Source organism: Heteronotia binoei, chromosome 20 (genome assembly GCF_032191835.1).
Source record: "Heteronotia binoei isolate CCM8104 ecotype False Entrance Well chromosome 20, APGP_CSIRO_Hbin_v1, whole genome shotgun sequence".
Taxonomy (NCBI): Eukaryota; Metazoa; Chordata; class Lepidosauria; order Squamata; family Gekkonidae; genus Heteronotia; species Heteronotia binoei.
The window spans coordinates 13,340,516-13,365,568 of NC_083242.1; the positions used below are offsets into that span (position 1 = coordinate 13,340,516).

Below are 25,053 nucleotides of genomic sequence, written 5' to 3' on the forward strand. Positions count from 1 at the left end.
CAGCTGGTGGCTCGGAGAATGTATTGGAAGTAAAAGTTGCTTTCTTTCCACCTCTCCACCTTCCTTCCTTCCTTCCTTCCTTCCTGTGGCTCTCAAACATCTGAGATTTATTCTATGTGGCTCATATGTTGAGCAAGTTTGGCCACCCCTGTTCCAAACCCCTACAGGCACCACAGGACTCAAATTTTATCCCACATCCCAATTTTTCTCCTCAGTCCCAAATCCTCTCAGCATTACCAAAAAGACTGAAGCTGACCCCTCCTCCCAAAACACACTTCCCTTTTCATTTTTTAATTTTAATATGTCTTATTAACAATTCTAACCTAAAAAAAAACCTGAAGGAAACAATTTCAAAATACATTAGGGGGAAACCATCCCCCCTCAATTTCATGAGGGAAAACGTTAAGGCCCCACTGCGCATGCTCGTGGCTATCACCTCTCCACGGCAAGACTCCATCCCCCCCCCCCCCGCTTATTGAACACCGGAGAAAAATAGGCATTGACAAGGGGGCGTGGTTTCGCTTCGCGTGCCGCGCCCTGGCGTCACGGGCCCTCCTTCCCCGCCTCGCTCATCCCCGATTGGCCTCTGGTTGCGCGCGTGCGCCCTCGGCTCTTTTTGCCCTGTGCAGCGGCCGGGGGGAGAACTGGCCGCTTCCGGTGTTTGCGGGAGAAGCAGGAAGGGGAAGGGAGTGTAGGTCGCGGGGGGCGGGGCGGTGGACGGTTGGGGGCGGGGCAGCGGCGGGTTTTTTTTTTAAAATTCCCCTCCCTCCTCTTCCAACCTCACCCCTGAGGAGGAAGAAGCAGAGGAAGGAGGCGAGAGGAAGCGAAAGACCTTAAAGAAAGAGGGCCTGGCGGGGGTTAGGCACGGCTGAGGAGGGAGTGAATGGACGGGTGGGGCAGTGAGGAAAGAGGGGGAGGCCTTCATCACGCCCCCACAGCTGGCAGATAGACAGACAGGCCATTCCTCCCCACCCCCTGTGAGGGGACTCCCACCCCAGGCTTTTGAGAAGACCCCCCCTCACAAAAAAAGGGGGAATCTTGTCTTTTATCCTCTTGTCTCATTTTCCAATAATTTAAACCCATTTGACGTTCAGATTTTGGAGGGGTTTTAATCCTAATTTTTCTTTAAACCTATTTTTTGGGGGGGAGGGAAGGGGAGGAAACCCTGTTTTTATCCTCTTCTCTGATTTTCCAGTTATTTAAACCCATTTGACATTCAGATTTTTTGGGATTTTTAAACCTATTTTTTCTTTAAACCTGTTTTTTTTGGGGGGGGGTGAGGGGAATAGTGGAGACGGGTTTGGGGGGAAACGTTGTGTTCCTGTAACTGTGCTGCCCATCTCTTGAAGCTTATGGGTTCTTGAAGCCCAAAGCGAGTGAGGGCATTATCATCCCTCTGTTTTTTGGAGCCCAAGATTAGTGAAGGCATTGTCACCCTTCTGCTTTTGAGAGAAGGCAGGGATTGGTACGTGGGGGAACTTTTAAAAATAGACATATATATATAGTTTTACCCAAATGGGAGATGTAGGGCCTTGTAGGAAACTACTAGCTTGACCATGACATGAGGTGACGGAAGGGAGGGAAGGGGGGGGAGAAAAAGTCGAACGCCAAGAGCCAAATAACCCTGGAAGCCTCCAGAAGTGGCCATGGTAAGTTTAAAAGGGGCATTAGGGGTGTGATTTGAAGGGTGGATGGGGTTTTATTTGCTGTGTGTACTGAACTTTAATATTTAGCCTTTATGTACGGCTTATTTTGAACATATTTAAGGAGGGGTGTTCATTATTATTCCCTTCTGAGTAGGGAAGGGTGGACTATAAATCTATTTTAATGATGATAGTAATAACAGTCTCCAGCCAGTAGTTCTGTAAGGCAGGCTGGCATTGTTGTTCTCGTAATGCAGATTAAAATGGCCAAGAGAAATGGTCTAAGGCTGCCTTGTGAGTCCAGGATCTTTGAGCTTCGAGATGTTAAATGCACACTTTTAGCCCTCACAGTATAGTTAGTGCAAGCTCTGAAGAACAGATGCCTTGGAGACTTGCAAGGATGCTCAGTGAATTCAGAGCCGTGCCAATGAGAGATGACTGGAGTGACCCTGCAGTTAAAGCCTGTCTCCCTTTGCAAGAAAAACTGTGGCCAGAGAGATTTGTAACGTGGTAAAAAAGGGCACGTAGCGAGCTTTGTGGTTGAGGATGTTCGCTTTTCTTCCTGGTCTGCTGATGTCAGAGATGGCTGGCAATCCTTATGACAGGATGTTTTGTAGAGAGCCGTAAGGGGGAGCATTGGTACCTGCGTTTGAAGACCCAGAGAGCTGCACAGCTCCTTGCTAAAGGATAGCACTGTGGGCAGATTGAATGGAGGCCAGATTTCCTGGCTTGGTGTGCACATAACAGCTTGGCTGCGGGGGTTGGCTTGTAGCATCAGTTCAGCAACTGATCTGAAATGCAAATTGATCAGCTGGATGTAAATTTAGAGGGTGAGGGGCTTTGCTTTAACAGGTGCAATGAGGTCCTGGACTGAAGATTCAGGCAAATCCTTGGTGTGCTCAGGAATAACTGCTGCTTGCGGTGACTCGATTGCTGTAAATGTGTTGTTGGGCACACAGTAACTGTCCCTAAAGAAAGTCAGAGTATTATGTAAGTTATCATCCCCAGGGTATTAAATGAAATGCAATTTGAAAAGTTCCCACAACTTTTGGGCCCCTACTTAGCAGGCCTAGGCCTTTTGGATGCTGACAAAGGATATTGGGAGCTCACAATGTTAACTGAATAAAAATTTGAGCTTTAAATTAATGCTTTAGAATTTTCTCACTTGGCTGACTTGTGGCACAGGTAAATTTGCAGGGGTCTGTATAGGCAAGGATTCAGGAACCACACTGTGCAATCACTGTTCCGTTTTGAACTGCCAGCTGGGAAACAGTAGCATTCCATGTGTTCTTTGTATGCCAGTTATTTATTTACTAACATTATTTATCCTCTGCCTTTCTCACTGGTACTCAAGGTGGATTACACATCAGTACAATCAACAGGATGGGACATCCAATCAGCAGTGAAATTAGGGCATGGATTGTAAAAATCTGGAACAGCCAGAAATCTGGAACAGAACTGAGGCATTAAGGGTTATTATGATGGTTAAATGATGCAAAAACTAGGTAGTAAGATACTACTTACATCAATAGATAATACAACCTATACAGACCAGAGTCCCTAACCTTAGGATCCATCGGAACTGCTTTGTCGTAATAAAAAAGGTGCAAGCACCAGTCATTTCTGACTCTGGGGTAACATTGCATCATGACGTTTTCACAGCCGACTTTTTACAGGGTGGTTTGCTGTTGTCTTCCCTAGTCATCTTCACCATATTATCTGTCTGGATAAGAATCTGGATTAATTTAGTTTTTCATAGTTTTGGGAAAGCCAGGAGAGTGGTAACCTTGCTGAAAGGGGTGCGTGTGATGGGTTTGCTTTCTCAGGTCTGAAATCATGAAATTTGGAAGCAGGTAGCAGAATTCAGCCAGAAAAACGACAGTTGCTCTGAGAGATCTCATACTGACATGCCAAGATTTTGTACAGGCCTGTGCGGGACTGGCGTTTTATTCTAACCTTGACTGCTTCCAAAACGACATCATGAGCCTGAGTTTTTGGAAGCCCCCCACCCCACCCCCAACATTTATGTAACAGCCAGTGTGAACAGCGTTGCCAAGGAGAAGCATTTCCACAGTTGCAGTTTTCTGGGGGAAGCAACGTAATTTGCGTACTTGGGTATCACAGCAAATCCAGAAAGTGGGCTGCAGCCATGCCATTTTATTCCACTGTCACTTCTCCTGACCCAATCCATTTAAAGTCAAGTCAAATTTATTTTTATATCCCGCCCTCCCCCGCCAAAGGCGGGCTCAGGGCGGCTCACAGACATGGAAACCATGATTTAAATAAATACAATACAATGTAAACACGAATTTTAAAATACAGTTCAAATACACAAATTAGTTAAAATAAATAAAAACAGATGTTATAAGGTGCTATAAAATTACAATCAAACATAAGATGGCTAGATGGTTACAGGTCAATTCTAATTTTGATTTAGCCAGGTTCTATCTCAAAAGCCAGCTGGAAAAGGTAGGTTTTGCAAGCCCTGCGGAATTGATTCAGGTCCCGCAGGGCTCGCATCGTTTCTGGAAGTTGATTCCACCGTTGAGGGGCCATTGCTGAAAAAGCTTGCTCCCTAGTTGTCTTCAGTCTAGCTTCTCTTGGCCCAGGGATTTGTAAAAGGTTTTGAGAACTAGATCTCAGTGCTCTCTGGGGGACATATGGGGGGAGGCGGTTCCTAAGGTAGGCAGGTCCTCGGCCATATAGGGCTTTAAAGGTAATAACCAGCACCTTATAGCGAACACGGTAGATGATCGGCAGCCAGTGCAGGTCCCGCAGCCCAGGCCGCACGTGTTCCCACCGAGATAGCCTGGCCGCCGCATTCTGCACTACCTGGAGCTTCCGTGTTCGGTATAAGGGCAGCCCCATGTAGAGGGCATTGCAGTAGTCTAACTTTGCAGTAGTCTAAAGGGCTAGTTATAATCCCCCACCCCACCCCGGCTTGTGATGCAGATGTGATGGTGCACTCGCACGTGTGGCTTGGCAGAGTGCTGTGGAGGCAGGGGCCTTGCCACTTCCTGGTTGCACCGCTACGACATGTCCTTCTAACAGTCCTTTTGTCCTGTTAGGCAGAAGCAGCCAGAGTAGCTTTTGCCTTCAGGTTTGTTTTTTCTTGCAAGTGCAGTATTCTTTTAAAAAAAAAGTTTATTTTTGTTGGCATGCTAAAGCACAAGAGCACAGATGTGTGAAAAATAAATTAGGCTACCACCCTGTTGCCCTCTCCCCATTGTTTTAAATAGCGGCATTGTTTTTCTGCTTGAATAAAAAGCCAAAGTTGGTTTTGTTGGAAATGGAGGCCCTATGTCTGTTCTCCTCCATTTCTTACAAATGTCTCAGGCTCAGTTTCATACCAGTACGATCAAAGCCAGCTTCTGGCACTAGGGGTGTCTTCCTATTCAGTACTAATCAGCAGCATAGTTGGATTTTCCATCTTTAAGCAAAATAGCTGCAGCCTGTCTACATGGAAGGGTTTGGTGGTCGGTCCGCCAGTTCTTCTCTTCGGCTGCCCTATCAGCGATTGGATCTTCAGAGATCCTGACAAGGGCTGTCAGCTGTATCCCTGAGATCCTGCCTCTTTGAGTCTTACTCCGAAATCTCCCATGATGGCAGCAGCATCAGTCTTGAAGTAACACGCTACATGTATCTGCTTGTTAGCTGCCCCCCTCTGCAGTCACAGTCTCCCCACTATGTTAGTATTTCTTTCTGCTTTTCTCTTTGTCATGGAGAATGGGTATTGTGGCATCTTCATTATATTAAGTGCCACGTGAAACCAGAAATTCCATTTCCAGCTGATCATGGAGCAGCAGTTCTGAAGGGGGCCTGGTATGCAAATTTCTGCATGAAAACAAATGTAATCACATACATAGGGCTTTTTTTTGTAGCAGGGACTCCTTTGCATATTAGGCCACACACCCCTGATGTAGCCAGTCCTCCAAGAGGTTACAGGATTCTTATTATAGGACCTACTGTAAGCTTTTGGAGGATTGGCTATGTCAGGGGTTTGTGGTCTAATATGCAAAGGAGCTCCTGCTGCAAAAAAGGCCCTGTAATATGTACAAAAGAGGAGACTACCTGTCTTGTTTTGTAGTAATACTTGCATGGACGACCACGAGAGCCAATGTCACATAGTGGCTAGAATGCCAGACTAGGACCTGGGGCATCCCGGTTAGAACCTTTGCTCTGCTATGAAAGCTTACCAGGTGACTTTGGGCCCATCATAATCTTAACTGGCACAATAGAGGAGGATGCTAGGTCTTAATTAGAGAGAAAAGCAGGATACAGATTAAATAGTGTAAGGATTGTAGTCAGACGTGAGTTGGTGTGCTATGACTACAGAGAAAGCAAATTTGATTTTGGGCTGCAAGAAGACTCTCTGTGAAGAAGCATGATCCTCAAGTTGAGAGAGGTACTTTATACTGAGCACATGAACATGTGAAACTGCCTTATACTGCATCAGACCGATGGTCCATCAGAGTCAGTGCCATCTTCTCAGACTGGCAGTGGCTCTCCAAGGACTGAAAGTAGTTCCCGTCACCTACTGCCAGATCTTCTTCTTTTTTTGCTGGAGATTGAACCAGGGCCTTTTTGCTGGAAATTGAACCAGGGCAGGCCAAGCAGATAATCTGCCACTGAGCCACAGCCTCATACAGAGTACTATGTCTGGTTTGGGGCACTGCTCTTTGAGAAGACAAAGACAAATAGGAATGGGTTTGGAGGTGGGCAGCGGAGATGATCAGGGGTCTATGGAACGCGTCCTGTGATGAAAATTAGGAGAAATGATACGTGTGTAGCTGGGGAGGATAATGATAAGATGCAGGGCAGCAACAATGGGATAGTAATCTTCCAGTACTCAAAGGGCTGTCACATGGAAGAGGTCGAGTGCATGTTCTCCGATCCAGAAGTCAAGACTAAATCTAAGAAACGCTACAGGAAGGTGGGTTTCTGTTGGTTTGACTGTGGAACCAATTAACCTGAGCAGGAGGGTTGCCCTTGCTTGGATATTTTTAGGCAGTGGTTGGGCAGCCATCTGTCAGGGATGCTCTAGCTTTACATTTCCTGCCCTGTGCAAGGAATTGAACTAGATGGCCCATCAAGGCTCTTTCCAGGATGCTGTGAAAAACAGGGAGTGCGTCAGTAGCATTCTCCATGTTTTTAAGTGATGCTTTCAGTTCAGACAGGCCTGGCTGTTGCCCTTTAGAAGCACAGTTAAAGGATTACATGCCCTGCTGGGGAGAAGGCACTTCATAAGAGATGAATTGGATGCAGAAAGGGTTTCTTTAGACTGCCAGGTTGGAAACCCACTGACCTTGGAAATTTCACTTATCGGCACTTGGACAAATGACTGACTGAGAGGTAGATCCAGGTGGGCAGCCTTGTTGGTCTGAAACAGAGGTGGCAATGGGTAAATAATAATCTGTACAGTCCTGCAGTCCGCATGGCATGTTCGAGATGCTTTTGGTGCTTGGTAGCCATGAAGAACTTGATGATGTCTTAAACGTTAATGGGGGGTGGGAATGATCCTAGCACAGGTGTGGTGCCTTTGGGCAGCGTGATGCCTGCCAACACCTTTTCTGGCATCCACTTGTGGGTTTTTGGAAAGTGGGCAGGCAGGGCTTTTGCCCAGTAAGACTTCTGATTGACTGTTGGAGGTTTGATTGGCTAAGCAGATTTTTGAAAATGTTGCTGTAGCAGCAGCGGCTGTCACCACAGCACGAGGATCTTCGCTGTCACTGAAGTTAAACCGTGGAAGTCATTTTGTGGCTGGCTCCGCCTCTGGCAGCCGTTCTGTGACAGCCATTTTGTTGCTGCGCCCACCATGCCATGTCAGAATTCCAAATTCTTTGCCTGGGGGCTCAAAATGCTTGGAGACCCCTGCCCTGGCACATTGGGGAAGTGCATGTTTTGCATACATGAGCTGACTTCACTCCAGTTCCAATTAAACAATAAACAGGCCTGGTCAAGGCTAAGACCATGAGAGCTAGTACCTTGACAGTATATGTAATTCTGGGTTTGATGCAGTTCTCTTAGCTTGCATTTTTGATGCTTTTTGTCTTTGTCTGCAAAGTGAGTCCTGGTTTCTTATAGTCTTGTAGCTTTAGAAAGCTTACAGGGATTGGGGGAAAGATGAATGGGTTAAGGAACCTGTTGATATTTGGAGGAAAGGAGCTGTAGCAGCTTGCTCTGGCTGTTTCTGGGTGGTGTATTAATCAGGTTGCTGTCAGCCCGCTGTTGCTCCCAAGATCTTGATAATCAGTACAGAATAATTTTTTCACCACAGTGTGGGTGTAAGAATAGCACAGAGACTTAAAATGGTGACTTCCACGTTTCCAGATCAGTAGCTCACTTGTCCTTTTAACATGAGCACCCAGAGGGTCAGTGATAATTAAGCTTGTACCAGAGGGTTGTGACTTTTCCCTTCCGATTTGTAGGCAAAGGTAGTCTTGACATTTGTTTTGGACAGACATTTTGTATCGTGGGCTGGTCACTGATCTTGGTTAGATTACGACAGAGGACTTTGGAGAAGTAGCCAGGAGGGATATTTCTTAAGAATGCATGTAGGGGGAGAGGTAAGCAAACAAGCGGCCCCGTCTGCTCTCACATTCAGTTTTTGTGTAAAATGAGGGAGGTGTTCTCCAAAACAGCAATTTCACGCTGACGTGCCCCCTGGCATGTACCACTTCAGTTTCTTCCTTAATACTGAATGTTTCAACATTCTAGCGGTCCCCCCACCAAAAAAGGCAATTTATATACAGCCTCCGTGCGGTTGTTTTCACTTCTTCGTTCCTTGGCGGGGTCTGTACAGTAAACATGCTTGTTACCAAATGCTAGACAGTAAGGTAGCCCTTTCTTTGTTGGATTTGCATGCCGCTTCCGGCTGATGGAGGGCTGTCGTCATCCCAGATGCTTCCAAGGCAACATGTAGCATAGCATGTGGCAGTCAGATTTCTCTGCACATACAGGGAGAAGGATCTCCTTGACACGTGTAAACATTTGCACGCATTACTTGGCTTAAAAAGCTTGCCTCTTCGACTGCCTTATAATTACCAGGTAATACCAAAATAAACAACTGTGAATTAAAAACACGTACAGGTATCACAAAATCTTATTCTATTTTCTCACAGTATTTTTATACAACCTCACAACCAAAACAGCAATACCATAGTCGAAAATAAATTCTAGAAGAGGGTAGGACTCCAATTCTATTTTTTGCAGTCTCTAACATTTTGCGGCCTCTAGATGGCTATTTTAGAGATTGTGAAAAACTGGAGGCCCATCCTCTTCTAGAATTTACTTTTTACTATATGGTATCGATGTTTTGGTTGTGAGGTTGTATAAAATACTGCGCGAAAACGATAAGATTTTGTGATACTTGTATGTGTTTTTATTCCACAGTTGTTTATTTTGCTACTGTTGCTCACTGTGCTGCTACTTCGTATTGTTACGATTACCAGGGGCGCCACAAGAAACCCCAGAAGAGTCCCAGATTCAGTTTACTTCTCCTAAGACAGTTGTCTTTGACCCCAAATGTTTGAGTGCTTTCTAACATGCCAACCTTGTATGTAATTAGCTATGATCTGAATTGTGTACCTACCTGCCTGTATAATTGCCTCCACTTCCTGAAGCCATCCAAAACCATGTTTAACGGAGAACACTCACAACTCAGGCAGAGCCTTGGATTTCCTTTTTCCACTTTGGCCTGATCGCATTTCTTCAGTATGACATAAGGATTTTGTCCGCTCTGATTCCCATACATTGTATTGCGCTGACATGTGTTCACATTCCTTCTGCCAGTGCATTTTAACTGAGCGCCTCGTTGGTATCAGGAATTAAAATGGGCTGGAAACAAGTGTTCCTGTAAAGATAAGGCAGAAGGACGCTGGGGAGAGAAGAGCAGTTGTTAAGGGCTAATACAAAGTTAATTGGGGCAGTGCCCTTCCTAGGCTTAGAAAATAAATCTAGGGAGAGGATAGCAGAGATCTGTTAATCCAAGTATTGAAGCTGGGATGGTTGGGATTGCTTCAATGTGTGATGATGAAGAATGGTGAGTTAAAGATGCAGAAATAATTTGGCGGTGGTCCATGTGTGTTGTTTTCTAGGGTTATATGCATGCAGATAGGGACAGCAGGCTGCCATAGTTGGACACATGCAACGTATCTCTCCCTCCCCTGCTCTGAAGCAGTTGGGGGCAGACTAGTAGTATAGCAAAGCTTTACTGCCCCGCAGTTTGTAACTCAGTAATTTTCCAGGGCCCTGCTTTGAGTGCTTCTGCTTTTGAGATTAAGCAGGTGACAGCATGGGAAAGGGCCTTCTCAGTAGTGGCCCCCAAACCCTGGAACTCTCTCCCCAGGTAGATATATCTGTCCCCTACCTTTGCCATCCTCTATGAGGATGTTTTTGTTTCATTTGGCATTCCTTTGGTGATCCCACTTTCCCTGCCCGATGGCACAGTTGTTGGTTTTGTATGTATTTTACTCCTGGTTTTAATGATGTACGGTACTTTTTGTTGATTTTCATGGTTTTTAAGATGTGGTTTGTACATTTTAATGTATTGGTGGTCTTGGTGTTCCTTATGAGGGCAGAAAGGTGGGGTACAAATGTTGTGAAATGAATAAAACAAAACTGGTGGCATCTGAGAGAAACACTTTTAAAGGCTGATTTTCATGTTTCATAATCTTTTTTAAGGATTAAAAAGATTTTTTTTCATAGTTTTATATGGAAAAGCCAATGTGTAAAAGACTAAACAGTCTGACTTACAGACTGCCAGAGTGAATCCACTGGAGTTAATAATGAAAGCTGCTAGCTGTCTCAAAGCGTTTTCTGAACATGGTCCAAGAAGGTACATGCCAAACCTCCAGAGGCAGGCCAGTGTATAATGGGGCGGGGGAGGCAAACTGACAACACCTTGAGACAGGCTGCTGCTGCCCCTGTGAGGGAGCAGTGAGACGAATAAGTAGGCCGGAATAACAGTAAAAGATGTAAACCCACAGTTTGGATATTTAGTTGAGTTTAGCATATCTTTTGTTGTAATAGATGTGGTGGTTTAAAGACCGCATTTCTTCTTCCTGCTCAAATGCCCAGTTCTTAGATCAGGTTGACTGGAGGGGGGCACCCTCACCTCTAAAATGACAGCTGTAGTGCATAGGTTTTCTCTTCCTATCTGGGCAAATGGCAGTGACCCTATTGTCAGAAGGCTTAAACCTCCCCCCCCACCACCACCACCACCAAGTGACCTGCTGTTTAGTCTTAGTCACACATCCAAGAATACATGAAGCTGTCTTCTACTGAATCAGACCGCTGGTCTATCAAGATCAGTCTTGTCTATTTAGACTGGCAGCGGCTCTTCAAGGTTTCAGGCAGCGGAAGGTCTTTTCGCATTGCCTGATGCTTTAACTGGAGATGCCAAGACTTGAACCTGGGAGCTATGCCAAGCAGCAGGTGCTCTGCCACTGAGCCGCAGCCCCTTGAGACTGCTATGATGCGATGCTCTGGTTTGACAGAATTTGGTATATGTGTGCTGTGTAGGGTAGGGTAGGACTTAATTGCTGCTATTGGGGGTCCTCCATTCAGTTCTTACAAGGAAACCTTGTAAAAAATGAAAGGTCTCGGTGCATTCTGCATCTTCCTAGTTCCCTTTTGCTTCCCATTTCCATTAGTATGTTTTATTAGAAAACATCACACAGGTAATTTGTTCAAAGAGAGGTCATTTTTTGGCCACAACTGGTTTCTCAGCCAATAGAGTAAAGTGTAGAGGAATTTATTCCTACAAGACACAAAGCCTCACAGGGAGGTGTGTGGGACTTGGAAAGCTGGTGTCTTTGCCACATTGCAGGGAGCCTCTGAAAACAAAATACTGTGTGAACTGCAAACTGCAGGAGAGATTATTTCCGGAACTGGGAGGAGTTGTAGCGGGGATGGAGAATGTGTTTGGGTTAGGCTGTAAATGATTACCTTATTCAGACCAACTATGTTATACTCTTAAATCATTTTTTTCTCCCTATGCCTGGGGTGGCCAAACTGTGGCTCAGGAGCCACACATGATTCTTTCACACATATTGTGTAGCTCTTGAAGCCCCCACTGCCCTGTCGGCTGACTTGGAGAAGGCATTTCTCTCTTCAAATCACTTCTCCAAGCCATCCGGCAGTTTGGAGAATGCATTTAAAGTTAAAGTTGCTTTCTTTCCACCTCTCCCTCCCTTATGGCTCTCAAACATCTGGCGTTTATTCTACGTCACTCTTGTGTTAAGGGAGTTTGGCCACCCCTGCCCTATGAGGATCCAGTAAATAAATTTTGTATTGGCTGTTGGAGGCTTCTGGAGGTTTCTGAACCTTTTAACAATTAGCATAACGTAATGGTGATAGGCAGCACTTACTTTGGTGTTCACAGGTATTTGGCTTTTGGCTATGGAGGTTCCATTTCGTCTACTTGACACTATTGTTTGATATCTTTGGGGAGAGATCTTAAAAAACGATGCTAAGCCTACTGATGAGTCCATTCATAGCGTTTGACACTGGGGTATTTAAAAGGACTTGGAACCCAAAAATACAAGGTCAAACTTGTTTTTCATTTTACTGATAGCTGCAGGAGTGCTCATAGCACAGAAATGGGAATAGTTTACCTTCAGATTGACTATGGTTAAATAAATTTTAGTCAATAATAATAGGTTTGAATGACAAAGTAGGAGTCCAGTAGCATCTTTAAGACCAACAAAGTTTTATTCAGAATGTAAGCTTTCGTGTGCATGCACGCTTCATCAGACAAGGGAATGGGGTACAGTGAGCAGAACTTACATATAGCTGTTGGCGAGTGGTTAAGAAGATATTGGATTTATATCCCGCCTTCCACTCCGAAGAGTCTCAGAGCGACTCATAATCTCCTATATCTTCTCCCCCTACAACAGACACCCTGTGAGATGGGTGGGGCTGAGAGTGCTCTCACAGCAGCTGCCCTTCCAAGGACAACCTCTGCCAGAGCTATGGCTGACCCAAGGCTGACCCAGGTGCAAGTGGAGGAGTGGGGAATCAAACCCGGTTCTCCCAGATAAGAGTCCGCACACCTAACCACTACACCAAACTGGCTCTCCCAGTTAAGAATGTAAAGTGATACAAAGTGATGTAAAATGATACAAAGTTAGGATCCAATGGCAAAACAGTGTAATAAACAAATTGAAAGGCCCTTTGGTCTGGATAGCATATGCGTGGGAAATCAATAAAAGGTCATTAAAGTTGCCTGTTAATTGCTCTTGCTACAAGTCTAGGTAAAACAAAAAGACATGCATTTCCTAGTGATGCTCTTGTCTACCTGATACACTTTTTAACATGTAGCATACATTATAAACATCATTCTGTACACTATAAACATCATTGTAGTTTGCCATTAGATAAAAAAGAAAACTGTATAAAGTATGGGGAAAAGGCAGTCCACAACACTGTAATGTTTGAGATTGTTAAAAAACTTAACCTGGCACTAGGAAGACAGTTGTGGAGGAAATGTGTCAGGTGGAGGTTTGCTGCTGTGGTTATACATGTTGCGTCTTTTTATATAGTGATGAGTCTGGGTTTGGTTTAATAAAGGCTGCTATGCATGCCAAAGGTTTTCCACAATGCGGAAATGATCTTTTCGCTACGGACAAAATGCTCCTCCCAGCTGGATTGCTAGGGCAATGGAGATCCCAATCCCCACACAGCTCTTTAGTTCACTGGTCTGGCCACTCCCAGCTTAACCCATCCCACCAGATTTGCTGAAAGGATAAAATGGTTAGTGTGTGCCAGCCGCAGCTCCATGAAAAAGCGAGGAGTAAAATAGCAGCAGTTGTTACTTGCTCTTGAGTTGGGGCGGGGGGGGGGGGTTAGTCACCAGTCAGTTCTCTCCCCGCCCCTTGCACTGTAAGGGATAAAAATGTGTCTCCAAACATACATACACCAAAGGCTTGCTTCCTGTGGCATTATGCACTCGTGGTTTGCACTAAGAGTAGGGTTTGCCATACATAACTCCGCAGCTTCAGTTACAATCGATATTCTGCACTCAGTTGCTAATTGGAGGCAGCCAGGTTAACGGCTTGTGTAAGCACAACAGTCAAGACCTTAGAAATATCCACTTTCAGATTACTTGCTTGTCTGAACAAAACCTTGAATTGGTCACCTGTAGTCCTTAAGGAAAGCAACCTTAGGGAGGATGCAGATCCAGTGCTGAAGTATAGCTGTTCAGATACAAACATAAATGTGTGTTTTTTGTTCTAAAGCAGGGGTGTCTAACATGCAGCCCAGGAGCTGAATCAGGTCCCCGGAGGGCCCTTATCAGGCCCCTGAGCAACTGACTGTTGTCTGCTTCCTTCTCCCTCTCTCTTGCTTCCCTACATCACAGCTTCCCTTGCCAGGCCTGCTCAATCGCACAGGAGCTACAGAGCAAAGTCTCTTTTTTTTTCTGTTGGCTGAGGGGGAGTGATAGCTTGCTTTGCCAGGTTCTCTCAATTGCACAGCAGAGCCAAGCTTCTCTTCCTTCTATTGGCTGAGGCTCCTTCTCCTCCTGGTCCCCTGGGGAAGGAAGGAAAGAGCCAGTTTCCTTTGCCCAGTCCCCTGGATCACATGGGAGAGAGATAAAGGAAGCATCTTTAAGGCCATGTTTTATTTTAAGTTTTTAAAAATCTTTAATTGTGGTGTCTTTTATAAATTTTATATCTCTACGGCCTGGTGTTACATTCTATGACACACGTGGCCCGACCCGACAAGGTCACATTTATGTCAGATCCAGCCCTTAAAACGAATGAGTTTGACACCCCTGTTCTAAAGAGCTGGCCTTTGCTGCTGTATTGCAGGAATTCATAAAGCAATTTTGTGCAAAGTGCAGGGCTTCTGTGTTGTTTTCTTTCCCAAGCAAGTCTCCCTGTTAACTTTTTCAAGAAGGTATTTAGAACATAAGAAAAGCCTCAGTTGGATCAGACCAGTGGTCCATCTAGTCCGGTGTCCTATCTTATCAACCAGTTCCTCTGGAGGTCCAAAAACAAGGCAGTTTAGCTGCAGTTCTGTTGAAAAATGCAGTGGTAATGAGTGTGGATGGGGAAAGGTATGCTCAATAATTGCTGACTAAGAAGTATCATACAGGAGACAAATGGCTTAATCATCTTCAAACACTTCCTCTACAGAGCCTTTCTAGGACCAATGAACTACAGATGTCAGTGTGTTTGTTTAGCAAGCCATATGAGAGGCAGAGGGGACTCCATGCTTTTTCAGCAGCACTGTGGCTATGTAGAATTAGCACAAGGATATTGTTCTGTTTAACAAGGAGCTCTGCAAATTACTCCTCTGGGCAACTGGAATGCAGCGTAACTGTGATGGCAGAATGCAGCATAACTGTGATGAGGAGCTGGTCTCTGCATTTGCCTGAATAATGGAAGTTGGAAATAATTTGAAAACACATAGTTTTTAACAGTATTCCGAAATCACTAAGTTTTTTTTTTAAGTACAATGAACAATGGAGAGTTTCTCCCACACTTGAACTGACTTTCTGTTAAAGAGAAAAAAGGTAAAAAATATTGAGGATAAGGAGCTTCAGGGATCTGAAGGTATAAGATGCGACACTGGTTTTGATAGTCTTCCTGTATCATTCACAATCCTCGGAAAGAGGCTGTCTTTATGGAATATGCCTTCTATTTTAAGACTCTGAAGAGGGTCAAGGAAAATGAAAATACAGGATTCTGTTGCTAAGTTACATGCTGCATTTACTAAGCCAGCCTTGATTCGGTTCAGCTAATGAGAATTTCTGCATTCTGCTTGGAAGGGTGAAGGTGGCAAGCCTTTCTCTCCAATAGCGATTAAGGAAATATGTTTCTCCCCCCACCCACCCACCCCATGAGGAGGTTTGGATATTAGGCTGCTTTGTTTGAAAAATGAATAGTGAGTGTGTTCATCTTTGAGAATGCTACTGGGTGTTGCATTACACGAGCATCTGATAATCTCTTCCTTGCTTGTGGTGGCAGGTAACTCATTTAGTCCTGAAAACTAACTGCAGTAAGATTTAGGTACAGGTCTGTTGAAAGGTCATGTCTGTTTCTTCCAGTACTTCAGTTGTTGGGACAAGTTTAGGCAGGCCTTCCCTCCTTTTTGCCACCTTGTATGAGAATCTCCCCCTGCTCACCTGTGTCTAGACACACAGAGACAGATACTGCAGCTAGCATCAGCTTTTTCACGCAGCAAACAGAAACCTCTAAAAACCAGTTTCTGTTTGCTGCGCGAAAAAGCCGATGCTAATGCAGCCTGGGGCAGATAGTGTGAAATCGGAAGGAAGCCCCGCTGAGAAGAGGAACATGAGAGCGGTGTAAGGTGAGTGGGAAATGGGTCACAATCCTGCTCCAGATACCTTTTCTTGGGTTGGATGGTTTAATAAGCTGTTTCTGAGAAATGGAGTCATGTGTACTTTGCCTGCAAGCTTCCATGTTGTGTAAGAAGGAAACCCAGATTCTATGCTCAAAAATGACACTATACTGGGTGTGCTCTCCATAATTTAGTTGGGTTTGGGGACTGTTCTGGCACAGGCTGGGGGTGGAAGGAAACCAGCAGGGGAGATTCCGAAAGCATGTAAGAGATCAGAGGCCCCTGGGGGCAGGTCAGATTGGAAGTAGCCAGCACAACACTTGCAGAATGCACTATTTTAACCCTGTCCCCCAAACCTTTTCTGTAGGCATCAGAAGAGGCCTCGTTACGAGCTCTGGAGAGTCTAATGACTGAGTTTTTCCACAACGGCACAACAAACGAAAGGAAGCGCGAGATCGGTAAGCACCCTGACTTTCCAGCTTCTGGCTAGTCATCACACTTAAAGGACCAGTAAAAGATTTTCATAGTTTGGTGTGTGGTACGTTATATACCACTGCATATTTTGTTGCGTGCATAAGCCCTGGACCACGACCAGAGCATCCACACACCTACTCCCATGTTGCACGTACAGTGCCCTGATTTTTTTTCTTAATGTGGCAGATAGTTCTAATTTATTGCTGGGCAGTCCAGCTATTGTCAAGTCTGTATAAAATTCTGGTCAAGTCTGTACCTAACATTGGCTCAGGAGAGGAGCATCCTGGGTAAAGCCAAACTGTATTCCATTGCTGCTAGCTTGAACTCTCCTCACCCCCCCTCCTTCTCTTTGTTATGTAGTATTGCTTTAAAATGGGAATATGTGAACGTTTTATCTAAGCCTTCTCAGGCCTGGCACTGGGGGAGGTTGGAGCCAGAGACGCTCAAGGCCAAAGCGGGCCTGAGAACGAAGTTGTAACATCAATGTGTGAATGTGCCCTGCATAGTGCCCCTCCCTGAAGAATCCCTTTGAAGTGTACCTTACATGATTGCATTCTACTGTATGATCTTTAGTCTTTCAATCTTACCGTAGTCGAGAACCACAGTATCAATAAACTAGTTATTTTGTTTCAACAACGACTCGTTACTGAATCTGCCGACTTGACAGCTATTAATTGGCAAAGACCAGTGTTGGTCTTTCTTTGTAGATTTTAGTTCAAGCTCAGCACAAAGGCTTGTAAAATCCCCAGTCAACCTTCCTGAGTTAGTCCCCAAGTCCCAAGGATGTGGGACTTCAAGCTGCACAGAAAGGATAGTTGCTTTATGCATACAAGGCTGTCCTTCCCCACCATGGAGGGTGACCAGAAGTGCTTGGGACATGACTTTGTATAATCCATTTTCAAGGCATGGGTGGAATCTACAAAAAAAAAATGACATTACTTTTCGTGCATCTCCTTGGACTGTAGAAAGAATGACCATTTCAGAATAAAAGCTCCCTGTTGGACTGCTTCAGTGAAACGTCTTTTGTGTCAGTAAACAACAAATTTAAAGGGATGGCAGAAAGGAGATCAACATATCTTGTGAACAGAAACTAGAGGCTTTTATTCTCTAGTTTACCTTTAGCTCACGGCTGTGGCCACATCCAAGCTTTCTAATACCTGCAGGAAGACGACCAACTTAGCCCAGGTTTAGTTGCTGGTAGTTTGCTGCCAGCAGCATCTCCAGCAGTTGAGACAAACAGTAGCAGTTACTTCTCTTCCACTGACACAAAAGGAATGTTCATTTACAGCAGGGAGGGGCCGGTTCAACAGCAGCAGATAAACAGACTGACACTATACAATGGCACCTTACTCCAAGTCTCCTATAGTCCATTCTTGAATTAATGAATTCCATTTGATGTCGGCCATCTTGTCAAAGATGTTCTCTCTGCTGAAGAAGAAGAAAAATTGCAGATTTATACCCCGCCCTTCTCCCTGAATCAGAGACTCAGAACGCCTTACAATCTCCTATATCATCTTCCCCCACAACAGACACCCTATGAGGTGGGTGGGGCTGAGAGAGCTCTCACAGCAGCTGCCCTTTCAAGGACAACCTCTGCCAGAGCTATGGCTAACCCAAGGCCATTCCAGCAGGTGCAAGTGGAGGAGTGGGGAATCAAACCCGGTTCTCCCAAATAAAAGTCCATGCACTTAACCACTACACCAAACTGGCTCTCTGAGGCTTAGTGATCAAGACCAGATATTGCATAAGCTACTTGAAGCATTTCCATGTACTCTCAGAAACCCCTGCTGGCGTTCTTCCCCTGGGAAGTACATCCTTCACCCCAACCTCGTTCCATGATCTCTCAGCAAGATAACTGGCATGAGGTGGGGCCATGGCTCAGTAGTAGACACGCCCCCCCCCCCCCCCCCCGCTTTGCATGTAGAAGATCTGAGGTTCAGTGCCCCGCATTGCCACTTCAAAGGATCAGGTAGCAAGATGACGTGACTAGCCTTTATCAAAGACTCTAGAGAGCTGCTACCAGTCACAAAAGACAAGATATGCCTTGATAGGGCACTGGTCTGATACGTGATATCAGTGTCATGGGTTGGCTGGACTGTTCACCCTCTCTGTTAAAATAAGAGCTGGTCTGAAGTGTGAAATTGTGGCATTTTCACACCTCTGTGTTGAAGAGAATAGAACATTGATCGAATCCCCTCTTGAAGCTGTCCATGTTTGTAGCTGGCGCCACCTCCTGTGGCAGTGAATTCCACGTATTAACTACCTTTTTGGTGAAGTTCCTTGTGTTCTGGTTTGAATCAGCCGGAGACGCTCCAGATGTCAACATTGTGTAGCATGAAGCTTGTTAGTTGCGAAGGGGAGTCAGAAACCCCAGCAACCTGCTAAATGACACAAGGTATCCCCAGGTTTCCAAAAAGGCTGGTTATGAGAACCACAGCAGTGACACACCACCAGAAGCTTTGGTTTGGGACCCCCGTTGTCTATGATTGTCAATCCTGAAAGTGCAGTCCCACTGCTGACTGTGTCATGAGTGTCTCCAGTTGTAACACCTCTTCTGCAAATGTCTTTTTTCCAGAGGAGCTCCTAAATAACTTTGCCCAGCAGATTGGCGCTTGGAGGTTCTGCATCTATTTCCTGTCGAGCACGAGGAACGACTACGTCATGATGTACAGTTTGACAGTGTTTGAGGTGAGATTTGGGGCCCAGGTGAAGATGCCAGTAACATTCTTTTTTTCTCCCTCATAATTTTTTAAAAAATTATTATTAATTAAAACAGAAGTACAGAAAAGGGGAGGACAAAGGGGAGTTATAGGTATATTGATCTATTACTTATCACAAGAACAAACAACATCAGAGTAAATATAGAACATTTAATATAGGCACAAGATACATAATGTTTGGTAGATCCTATGTGCTGTGCTTATTATTAAAGCCTGACATACATTCATTAACATTAGTTACTGTTATTAACACTAATTATTTCATTGTGTGTTCTAAGACATCTTAGTAGTACTACAATTACCATACTCAAATTTAAATCAAATTTAAAGACAGTACTTTTTAAAAGCATTTCTAAAAATAAAAAGAATAATGCTAAAACAGCTTCAAATACATATCAAAATTAACTTATATAGTCTCAAATATGTCATTATTTCAGGGAGTGTAACATTTCAGAAAGTACTTACATTTATACCTTTATAGTATTATAACCATCTTAATGAGAAACGGCATGAATTAACTTGATCGTGGTTGTCAGTGCCACATCCTTACACTTAAGGATCTTTTCTAGTTCCTTCCCAGCTGCCCTTCCTGTTTTCAGTCTCCTGATTTCTTGTTTACCATCTCCTTTTTGGTTGGTAATGGAGCCAAGAAATAGAAAAGCTTGAGCAATTTCAGTTTCTCCTCCATCAGCCTTACAGGTGAATAATTCCACAGTAGTCATTACTTTGTCTGCTTGATATTCAGCTCTAATCCCGCTTTAGCACTTCCTGTTTTAATCTTCATCAGGAGTCGTTTTCAAGCCTTCACAGTTTTCTGCCAGTGATGTGTTGTCATCTGCATATCTCAGATTTGTTAGTGTTCCTTCCACCAGTTTTCACTCCATCTTCATCTAATCCAGGGGTGTCGGACTCATTTGTTATGAGGGCTGGATCTGACCTAAATAAATCCTTGTTGGGCTGGGCCATCTCGGCAGGGCTATGTATGTACTTATTTAAGATTAGGTAGCAGAGATATAAACTTTTTAAAGGACACAGACCAAAAAAACCCCTTAAAACATGCTTAAAACATTAGCACTTTTTGGTCTTAAAGGTGCTTTCTTTATATTTCTCCCATGAGATCCAGGGAACTGGGCAAAGAAAGCTCTGGCTCTTTCCTTCTTTGACCAGGAGGGGGAGGAGCCTCAGCCAGTGGAGAAAATTGAGGTTTTGCTCAGTAGTTCCCGTGCAATTGAGCAAGCCTTGCAAGTTGAGATACAGAAGGAAGCAAGAGAGAGGAAAAAGAAGCAGACTAGAGCCAGTTGCTTGGGGTCCTGATAGGAGCCCTCCGGGGGCCTGATTCAGCCCCCCAGGTCGCATGTTTGACACCCCTGATCTAATCTAATCCAGTTTCCCTTAGGATATGTTCTGCATGTAGATTGAAAAGACAGGGAGAGGAAATACAACCTCGTCTGACCTCTTACAAGCAATGAAGTCTCCTCCCCTGGGTATGGGACCTTCACTGCAGCCTCGGTCAGATCCGTAATACCCAGATGCATCTTTCACTTTTAGAACCTGATCAACAAGATGTGGCTCGGGGTCCCTTCGCAAGATAAGATGGAGATTCGCAGCTGCCTGCCCAAGCTCCTTTTGGCTCACCACAAAACTATGCCTTACTTCATCAGGAACAAGCTCTGCAAGGTCATTGTGGATATCGGCCGGCAAGACTGGCCCATGTTCTACCATGACTTCTTCACCAACATCTTGCAGGTAAGGTGGTCCCTCAAAACTGCGCACCTGAAGTCAGTTGGCAAGTTCATGCTGAATTAGTTCTCTGTGATGAATGTGAAGATCATCTATTGGTGATCTTGCGAGTTATATCATAGAACTAAACCAGATGATGGAGCGATAACATGTGCCTTGTGGAAACTGTCTTCTGTTCCAGGTCTCAGTTGTCCTGTGTAGTTTGTTTGCTTCATTTATGCTCTACTTTTCTCCACAATGGGAGCCCAAAGTATCTTACTTTGGTCTTCTTTCTTCCCTTGTTTTTGTCTCCATCTGGTTTGGCTGTGAGTGTGTGATCAGCCCAGTGTCATCCAGGAAGCTGGCGGGGGGTGAGGGGTGGGATTTGTACCTGGGTCTCCCAGATCCTGATTGAACATTAACCATTATACCGCATTGGCACCTGTGATGTTGCAACCTTTAAGATAGTGGGTTTAGCTTAAGTCACATGCTATGAGTAATATCCCTTTGCCTAGAATCTCACTCCACGAACTTGCTAGGTCAGGGGTGTCGAACTCATTTGTTATGAGGGCCAGATCTGACATAAATGAGACCTTGTTGGGCCAGGCCATATGTCTCACAAAATGTAATGCCAGGTAGTGGAGATATAAACTTTGTAAAAGACACAAACGCAGTTAAAGATTTTGTATCTCTCCTGTATGATCCAGGAAACTGGGCAAAGGAAGCTCTGGGTCTTTCCCTCCCTCCCCAGGGGATGAGGGGGTGGAACTGCAGCCAATAGAAGGAAAAGAGGTTTGGCTCAGTAACTCTGCTCTGCAAGTGAGAGAAACTGGCCAAAGCAAGCTCTCCCTCCCCGCTTCCTCCCCAAGGGAGGAGCCTCAGCCAATGGAGAAAATAGAGGTTTTGCTCTGTAGCTCCTGTGCGATTGAGCAAGCCTGACAAAGCAAGCTGTGACGCAGAAGGAAGCAGACAATCAGCCAGTTGTTCAGGGGCCTGATAGGAACCCTCCGGGGCCTGATTCGGCCCCCGGGCCGCATGTTTGACACCACCATGCTAGGTGTTGGTTCAGCAAGCTGCTATTTCTCAGCCTCAATTTCCCATCAGCAATATGCAGGTGATAATAATGATGTGTGTGTTAAGTTCTGAATACAGAGTAGGCTTGCTGGGTACACCTCATATTTACATCTGCACCGTGATGCAGAGTGGTAAAGCAGCAGTACTGCAGTACTGTGGTCTGAATTCTCTGCTTATGACCTGAGTTCGATTCTGGCGGAAGCTGGATTCAGGTAGCCGGCCCAAGGTTGACTCAGCTTTCCATCCTTCCGAGGTAGGTAAAATGAGTGCCCGTAAAAAGTCTGCCGTGAAAACGTTGTGAAAGCAACGTCACCCCAGAGTTGGAAACAACTGGTGCTTGCACAGGGGACCGTTCCTTTCCTTTCCATTTCCCCACAGAGCTCACAGTGCCTTTCAAAGGATGCTAGGAGAGCACCTGCCCCCAGCAGCTTTTGGCAATTGCTGTAAAGCTTAGGAAAGCATTGGAGGGAACTTCCCATGTGTTTGTTTGGATGCTGCTGGGTCCGTGCCATTACTGGATTAGTAGTGCTAATGTGTTTTGTTGTGGTGGCTTGTGGCTCAGGGTAACATACTTAGAGTGAAGGACTCTTCTTTGGTGCATGCTTTTCCTGTAAGTTGCCTTGAGCTTCCTTTGATAAGTGGGCTTGCAATGACTTTGGGTGGCATACTTGGCACAAAGAGGGGAACCACAGCCTTGTGAGTGAGGCTCGCCCACCTTATGGGTGATATGAGAGCAAAAAACTGGTCTTAGATCACCTATAAAGCTTTGTGGCTCACATCAGAACTTGAACCCAGGACTCCCTTACCCAAGTCCCATGCTCTGACTTCTTCAGCATAGTAGGATAGCAGGGAGTTAATATTTTTTTCAAGTCAGCTGTTGTACTGTTTCCTGGGTCCACTTCGCGCATAGCCTTTTCTGACACGGAGCTGGATTTCTGTCCCTAATTAGCCTTGTCTTGTTTGTTTTTGTAATGTGCAAATGGCATTGTCGGTATCGGTTGGCCTTTGGCTGCTCCTCTGAGTGGTTTCCAGTGCATACGTCCTGGACAAACCTCCTGTCACTCTGTAGGAATGGCATAAAATATCTGAAGTATCCATCCTTCCTAGTCATTCAAGATATAGGCTATTATTGCCCCTTTTGACTGTTCTGAATGTGTCACCAGACTTCTTACACTTGACAAAGCGTGACTATTTAAACTCTGCATGTAAAAAAAATCTCTTGGCATCAGCTATGCTCAGAGATTAGTCCCATCTCAATACTACATTTTATCATATTCTTCTAGAGTCATTAATCTTGTTGAGGGAAAAATCCAGCCCCAGTACTCAATCCTGAGGCTTTTTTTACAGTTGATCCAGTCCCCCGTAACCACACCGCTTGGGCTGATCATGCTGAAGACGACGTCAGAAGAGCTGGCCTGCCCACGGGAGGATCTCAGCATAGCCCGGAAAGAAGAGTTGCGGAAGTTGCTCCTGGATCAGGTCCAGACAGTCCTCAGTCTTCTTACAGGTGAGGGTCGGTTGCTCTCATGAGGAGAAGGAATCCCTGGTTTTTCCCCAGCGATGGTTTTTGGATTTGGGCAGTAGTTCCTTTAAATATTTCTTTGTGCACCTTCACAATTTGTAGCAGATAATCCACATACACTATCACTGCCACCTGTTTTTATGTCAACATCGTGCCATCACGATCTCATGCAGCCAGTGTGGTTTAGTGCAGGAGTCCCCAGCCCCTGGGCCGTGGACTGGTACTGGTCGGTGGTCAGTTAGCAACCAGACTGTGAACTGCGTAATTATGTATTATAATGTAATAATAGAAGTAAAGTGCACAATTGTATCATCCTGAAACCTTCCCCCAGTCTGTGGAAAAATTGTCTTCCACAAAACTGATCCCTGGTGCCAAAAAGGCTGGGGACCGTTGGTTTAGTGGATCAAGGTCAGGGAACTGTGCGTTTACATTCCTCCTTAGCCATGAACCTCACCACATGACCTTGGGGCCAGTTGTTCTCTGTCTGGCTAACTTACAGGGCAACCGTGAGGGTAAAACAGAAAAGGAGATCTATAGAAGTCTCCTTCAAGAAGGGGTAGGATGGTTCTGACCTGGATAGCCCAGGCAATCCAGATCTCAGAAGCTAAGCAGGGCCATCTCTGGCAAGTACTTGGTTGGGAGGCCTCCAAGGAATACCAGAGCTGGGATGCAGAGGCAGGCAATAGTAAGCCAATTCTCTGAATGTCCCTTGCCTCCATGCCCCACCAGGTGTCACCAGAAGTCAGCCGTGACAAACACAAAATACCCAAACAAAAAGAGAGAGGGTGTAAAATGCTCAGTTCCACATTCCTCCACTGCTCTTGCCCAGAAGAGACTGTGGTGGGGCCAAACTGGCGTCTTCTTCTCTGATGCCGATGCTGGTAATACCTGAATGCTGGCATCACACCAGACTGATTGAACTCTTTGAAAGAGGCTCTCCAAAACAGCTGTTGGCTCCTGATACCAATGCGTGTCTCCATTGGGAGAGGGGAGCTCTTGTATAAACCTTGCCACTTGTTCTTGGAGGGAACAGGAGGTGATTTGCAATACTGGTGGCTTTTGTGCTGCTTTTGTAATAGGTATCTTGGAGAGCATCTGGGACAAATACAGTGTTACTGCTGCCACGCCGCCACCATCTCCGACGTCGGGAGAAAGCGGTAAGGCCATTTCTCCCACCATCTCTTTTGTGTGTGTGTGTGTGCACGCTTATCCACTTGGGATACATTTATTTATTTTAGTTGGCTTATATTCCGCCCTTTCCTGCGAGTGGGCTCAGGACGGAGAACGACATGATATAAAACAACGATTAATGCTTATAGACTGAAAACATAAACAGTATGGTAAAACCATTAAAACAATAATGTACAACATAGGCAGCCATTCCAGTTGGGTACACTCAACATTATCAATACAGCTACAGGCCCAGGGGATACAACGATAAGATGGTGGTAATAAAAGTAATGTCATAGCAAGGGAGGCCAAAATAGGTAGAATATGGACTCCGGATGCTGGCTGCCTTTGCATTACAGATCAAGAGGTCTTAGGGCATAGGTCTGTGGGTGGGTACAAAAGAAAGCTACTGTAGCCAGTCCCT

The 25,053-nt window shown here is 45.2% G+C and overlaps 1 protein-coding gene across 2 annotated transcripts in view; it reads left to right on the forward strand.

The window, feature by feature from the left end:
* Nucleotides 1-743: 743 nt before the first annotated feature.
* Nucleotides 744-25,053, forward strand: part of XPO6 (exportin 6) — a 65,099-nt gene continuing 40,789 nt past the window's right edge. For both annotated transcript variants that reach the window (XM_060260545.1, XM_060260546.1), the window contains exons 1-6: nucleotides 744-1,649; nucleotides 16,318-16,408; nucleotides 19,000-19,112; nucleotides 20,693-20,890; nucleotides 23,285-23,444; nucleotides 24,539-24,616. In XM_060260545.1, the coding sequence (XP_060116528.1) occupies nucleotides 1,647-1,649; nucleotides 16,318-16,408; nucleotides 19,000-19,112; nucleotides 20,693-20,890; nucleotides 23,285-23,444; nucleotides 24,539-24,616 (643 nt within the window). In that variant the 5' untranslated portion in view covers nucleotides 744-1,646. The remainder of the gene's footprint in view (nucleotides 1,650-16,317; nucleotides 16,409-18,999; nucleotides 19,113-20,692; nucleotides 20,891-23,284; nucleotides 23,445-24,538; nucleotides 24,617-25,053) is intronic.